Below are 6,000 nucleotides of genomic sequence, written 5' to 3'. Positions count from 1 at the left end.
TACCAGTGGGCTGAGGTAGAGAAGCAGGTGAGACACCTGCACCAGGTAGGGGACTTTATCCTTGAAGGACAGAGCCTCCAAGAGGATGCTGAGGATAAAGGGGGCATAAAGGAAAGTGTAGTTGGCCCAGATTGCCCCGATGCCAAACACTGTCCTCCTCTTCTCTGGGCTTGGCGGGTTGGATCGGGAGCAGTGTAGCGCCCGCCAGGAATCCACAGCGAAAAAAAGGAGGACGGGAAAAGGAACGAGCAGAGAGACGGCAAACCACAGGTTGTAGCCTAGCAAGGCGAGGGTGAGCATGGCGAAAGGACTGGCCCATGCCAGGAAGGTCACTGCAGGTGACTGTCTGATACTGGTGTAACAGCCAAGACACTGTGGGTAGGCCACCAGCAGATGGCGCTCCTGGGCTATGAACAGCATGAGGGAGATGTTGGAAATGATCCCAAAGTAAAAGATGATGTCTGTGCCATTTCTGGAGAAGACCGGGTCAGCTTCCATGCTATGATCCACAGAGGGACGACTGAAGAAGCTGATGATGTCCGACACCAGGAGGAACATGATGTGCATGGGAACCTTGCTCTCACCTAGAAAGAAAACACAGTGTTGGAAATAACTTATACTGGAAGATTGCATATATTAGGCAACATATTGCCTAGGCTTCAAATAAACAGAACTATCTGGTTATTTGATGTTTGTCTACAGCTTGAGATAGATAAAGATCTTTGATCAAATACAGACAAGGAGAAATTTATTGCTGATAAAGATGCCAGCCTTACAATAAGGTACTTCTTAACTTCTTAAAGTCCAAATTCCAATATTTTGAAGCTAATGATTTTTAGGAAATTCACACAGGCACAGCTTTTTGTACCCCCCAATAACTTCTTTAAAGTTGTAATATGTCACTTTTATAAAGAACATGTGTTCTACGTTTTTTAAAACTGTCACCACGTCGTGACAGTTTGCTATGAAACAAATAAAGATGGATCTCTTCCATCTCAAGACTCAAGAGCTAATCTATTTCCAGCAATCAGCTGTTGGGCAGAAAGGTAAAAGAGGCAAAAAAAATTTAAATAGCTGCAGAAAAGATTGGAATCTTGGGCTTACCATCTCTTCATTATTAGATCCTATCAACATCTCTTAATCAGAAACAGCTTTAATAAGGAATTTAACTTTGGTTTTATATGCTAACAGCATGCAGACATGTCAACTGTGAAGGCAATGATACATCTAATATTTCTGTCTTGTTTTTTGTACAGATAGGTTGAAATAGCTTAATAAGTCAACCTGTTGTTTGGAAGTAATGCCAGATTAAAAACAAAACAGTTTTGTTCCTACTAACCATATGAAGCTTGGCAAACTCTACTGAGAATTTAACTGGAACCATGTGACGAACTTTACTGAGATGTTTGTCAAAAAAGCAAAGATGGACATGTGGTAAATCATCTTGCTCCAACTGTAAAGTATAGAGGAACATGAACCTGTGATGCTGTGGGCCGGTTTCCCTTCCAAAGGCCCTGGTCGGCTTGTTGGAGCGGATGAAATTATGAACTCTTTGAAAACAAGATTTCACATATTCTATCTTATCATTAAGGCTGGGTAACATGGCATTTATTGAAACTGATTTCGTTCCCATTGCTCTCATTGCAGAGACAAACAACCGGGCACATGTTCATTCCCAAGACCAAATCAGAGAAATGAAGAGTTTTGAACAGGGGGAGGCAGCAGAGACAACTCACATGTCCATATTGCATAAACATATTGCAAAATCTGGTCTCCACTTTACACTTTATACCTTGCACATGTACAGAGCTAAATAACTTCTATTTTACTGTCAGTCCTGCACTTTATATTTTATATTTAGATTATATTCATATTTATACTGTATTTTATTTTATTCTGGAGTAACCTCACAACATTGGAAGCTCAAAACATTGTCCTGAGCCGTATGCAACGAAATTTCGTTCTGTATACACCCTGTGCATGCAAAATGACAATAAAGTCAGTCTAAGTCTAAGTCTAAGTCATATTGCATAAACATTAGTCCATGCATTAACCCACTATTTACCTGTAGACATGCTACATGCTATTGTTGACATCTGGAAATTACACATGCGCACACTGCTGGAGGACAAAAAGGCGATTCTTTTACATGTCAACCACAGTAGAACCATTCTGTGCACAAAACAAGACCTGGAGATGTTGGGGATAACCCCCTGAATTAATAATAATTCAGGTCTGCCACAGCAGAGAGACAACAATGCAGAAAAACTGTTAAAGAACACCTCAAAACCACTTGTATTCTTTTTTCACGTTCTCTGTGGCAGCTCTGTGGCAGCAACGCACAGATGAATTGCCATAGCAACTGACTAACAACACTAGTGCACAGGTCTCAAAGTCCAGTCCTCAAAGGCCGGTGTCCTGCAGTTTTAAGATGTGCGACAGGTACAAAACACTGGAATGAAATGGCTTAATTACCTCCTGTAGATCAGTTCTCCAGAGCCTTACTAATGACCTAATTATTCTATTCAGGTGTGGTGCAACAGAGGCGCATCTAAAAGTTGAAGGACACCAGCCCTTGAGGAGTGGAGTTTGACACCCCTGCACTAGTGTATCAGGATTCAACACCAAAAAACAAGCAGAGAAAACATTCAGTATGTTACAGTTTTGTTTTTGGGCTTGATATTTCTTCTTTATTATTAAGTGCTCATCTGAACACAGTGGGCTACTTTAAACATGAGCCTGGATTAAAAAAAAATGCATGTATTAAAAATAAACATAAAATTTTTTAAACAAAAGCCAATGATATTTGAGAAAATGCTTTTTGTTTTTTCCTATTACATATCTTCTCATATAAGTATATCATATATGTAATCATCTCATGTGGGGTTATGTCAATTTAGTCTTGTGTAATAAAAGTTTTAAAAAATCCCTTCAAACCTTTGGAGAGGTTCTTGAGGGCATAAAGGGCCAGGACGAGGACAGGCAACCCGATGCCGAATGTCAACCACTTCATCACAGTGGCTACCTGCACTGCTGTAGACGCAGTGCTGTTGCTGGTGAAGTTGATGATTTCAGATTGAGTCGTGACCTGTGTGCTGGCATCAGCCATAGGAGGCAGCACTCTTCCTGTTTATGTCTTCCTGTGAAGTTGTTTCTCAGCTGATGTCGTGTGAACAGCAGCAGGTCATGATGACCATCTGAAATAACGAAGGATAAAACTTACTAGTTTTACTGTGACAAAATTCAAAAGTTTCTCACATTAAAACCACAAACTTCAATGTATTCTATCGAGATTAGGTTTAATGATCTACATCATATAATTACATAACGTTTGATTTGAAGGAAACACGCATTAAACTTCAGCTAGCATCGAATGTTCAGATAACATCCGCTGAATGTCAGATGGCCTAACGCCCATCTGACGACATTTTCCATACGTAAAAATTAAATACCATTAGACGTCCGGCGGACTTTCAGTTGAAGGTATGCTGACAATTTTCAGTGTTCATTTGTAGTAGGTCAAAATAAAATACTATATATAATTCAGCCAGGTCTGGAAATGATAATATGGCAGCAATTTCATTAGAATGCAAGGCTTTGATGTTGTCTTCCATTTCCTAGGGATAATCATGTAACAAATTGGAGAATTTATAAAGAATTGAAAAAGAATTTATCAATTTTACAATATTAACATTAAAGATTATCCAAGACAAAATTGCATTTATTCATTCATATATATATATATATATATATATATATATATATATATATATACTGTATAATTATATATATATAATTATATATATGTTATATATATATGTCGCGATAAACGGTAAATCAATTAATTGTACGATAAATTAAAACTATCGACGTCATTTTAATTATCGGCATTATCGTCTCTTCCGGCCTTTTTCTCTTTCTGTTAATGACACTGAATGAAAAAAGGCTCAACTCCGGTGCTCTCCACTGACTCCTCCCTTCCTCATTTTACTTACTATATATAGTCAAGAAAACCCGAGCTCATTCCACTTCCCCATGCTGGAGATTTAAGTTTAACAGTAATAATAAATAAAGTTATTTTTAAAATGAATCACTCAAGCGACATCTAGGCCCAACAGTAGACTTGAACGTCAATAAAATAAATCTGGTTGTGTGTGTGTTGTTTTTGTCTCCTGCAAGCTTTGCTTTAATTCTATTTCTTTTTCTATGTAATCATAAGAAATCATAGTCAGTCAGAGACAGTCATGAAACAGGAAGAGCAGGTTTCCTGAAAAAAGAGGAAGTAAGTTTCCAGCCTGCAGATTTATAAAAATAGCTGAGACTATTCCTTATTTTAAAGCATGAAAGTTTTAAAGAATGAAATCTAAACATTTTGAGTAATTGGATAAGATTCAAAGTAAAATACTTATATTAATATTGGTTTACTTGTAATAATACTTACACTTACATTTGTGGGAACAAATGTAAGTGAAAGAAAAACAAGTAACTGTAACTTTGGTATCAAATAATTAGAATCATGGATTATTCTTGGTTTTTAGAAAACATGTAATAACTCACATTAAGATTATAATAAGAGTAATTAATAAGTTATGGTTATAAAATTATAAATGATTGCTAAATCAGAGAAGCTAAAGAAGTTATAAATGTGATTTTGACATTGAACTTGAAATGGTGTAAAAAGGTGTAACTGCAATTAAACATCACTGATATGTTGGAGGTAGATGGTAGGTGAAAGGTAAAGGGAAAAAGGGGAACTAACAGGAGAGCAGAGATGATCAGCGCCTTATTTGGAAGCAGGTTGTTGAACAACGTAAACGTTTCAGAGAAGGGGTTGTGCAGACAATGGACATAGGAGGTTGAGCAACCCTGAGACATTAGCACAGACATCAGGACATAATGTCTCTTAAGACAGTGATATGAGATCATCTGTCTAAGCAGACAGCCAATTAAACAAGCACAGCAACAGTGCTAGCCAATGCAAACGCACCAAAAGGGTGGATAAACCCTATAAAAGGTGGGTGCAAAACAGGAATCTTTGGTTGGATCCTCCAGGCAGCTTCGAGCCAAGATAGAGATGGACAAAGAACTCTGCAGCTGAAGAAGAGCCGGGGCCACAGAGCCGAAGACTGTCCTGTGCATGGGGACCAATCAGCCCCGCAACATGTGGATTCAAATCGCACTTCTCTCATCAGCTGGGTTCAGACCCCAAAGACAAAGATGAAGATAAAGGCAAAGACAAAGACAAAGGCAAAGACAAAGAACAAAGGCAAAGAAGAAGAACTGGTGCAATATTTAGCATAAAGCAAATCTAAAAGATGTTGTGGACATTCAATTAATGAGTCATCTTAAAGTTCTTTGATGGTTGTAAAATAGCTCTGATGTTTGATTCTGGAGAGGAAGAAGTGGAAAATGTTTTTAGGTTGCTGGTAGCCCATATGTAAAACAACATCCTTGGGACTCGCCCAAGTCACTAAAACCAACCTGGTTCAACAACAAATGCACGTTGTAATTTAGAGAAGGAGCGATTGTTAACAGGTGTGCTCTGTGAAACTAGTTGGCTGCAGGCTGCTCAGTCTGGCTAATTCACAGTGAGAAGAAGGTTGGGACACCTGGATGTAGGTCGTCAGAAACCAGGCGAATCGCTTCTAGAAATCAGCTTAAACAGAGTTTACTTCAGTTCTGGACAGGGTAAATCCCAACAGATTTAGGAAACTCAATTAACCCGTTAGATGGAGAGCTCCCCTCTCAGAAGAGAAAGGAAAGAGTGAAAGAGTAGAGAGAGAAGAAGGGGGGGGGTATTGCGCAACAACAACTATATATACAGTATATAGTATATATACTGTATATATATATATATATATATAATAATTCCCTTCTCACCCACCGCGGGTGGTTCTTATCCTCTGAGCTCGGGTCCTCTACCAGAGGCCTGGGAGCTTGAGGGTTCTGCGCAGTATCTTGGCTGTGCCAAGGACTGCACATTTCTGGACTGAGATGTCT

At 38.7% G+C, this 6,000-nt stretch overlaps 1 protein-coding gene across 1 annotated transcript in view; it reads right to left on the bottom strand.

The window, feature by feature from the left end:
• The window catches only part of LOC116737152 (uncharacterized), a 26,599-nt gene that overhangs the window by 8,985 nt on the left and 11,614 nt on the right, over positions 1-6,000 (bottom strand). Inside the window, exons 3-4 of the mRNA XM_032590163.1 lie at positions 2,938-3,197; positions 4-584 (exon numbers count right to left, since the gene is read on the bottom strand). Of these exons, the coding sequence (XP_032446054.1) occupies positions 4-584; positions 2,938-3,109 (753 nt within the window). The 5' untranslated portion in view covers positions 3,110-3,197. The remainder of the gene's footprint in view (positions 1-3; positions 585-2,937; positions 3,198-6,000) is intronic.

This window comes from Xiphophorus hellerii, chromosome 17 (assembly GCF_003331165.1).
Source record: "Xiphophorus hellerii strain 12219 chromosome 17, Xiphophorus_hellerii-4.1, whole genome shotgun sequence".
NCBI lineage: Eukaryota > Metazoa > Chordata > Actinopteri > Cyprinodontiformes > Poeciliidae > Xiphophorus > Xiphophorus hellerii.
The sequence above is the reverse complement of the archived record's forward strand: the minus strand, read 5'-3'. Positions and strand labels throughout refer to the sequence as shown.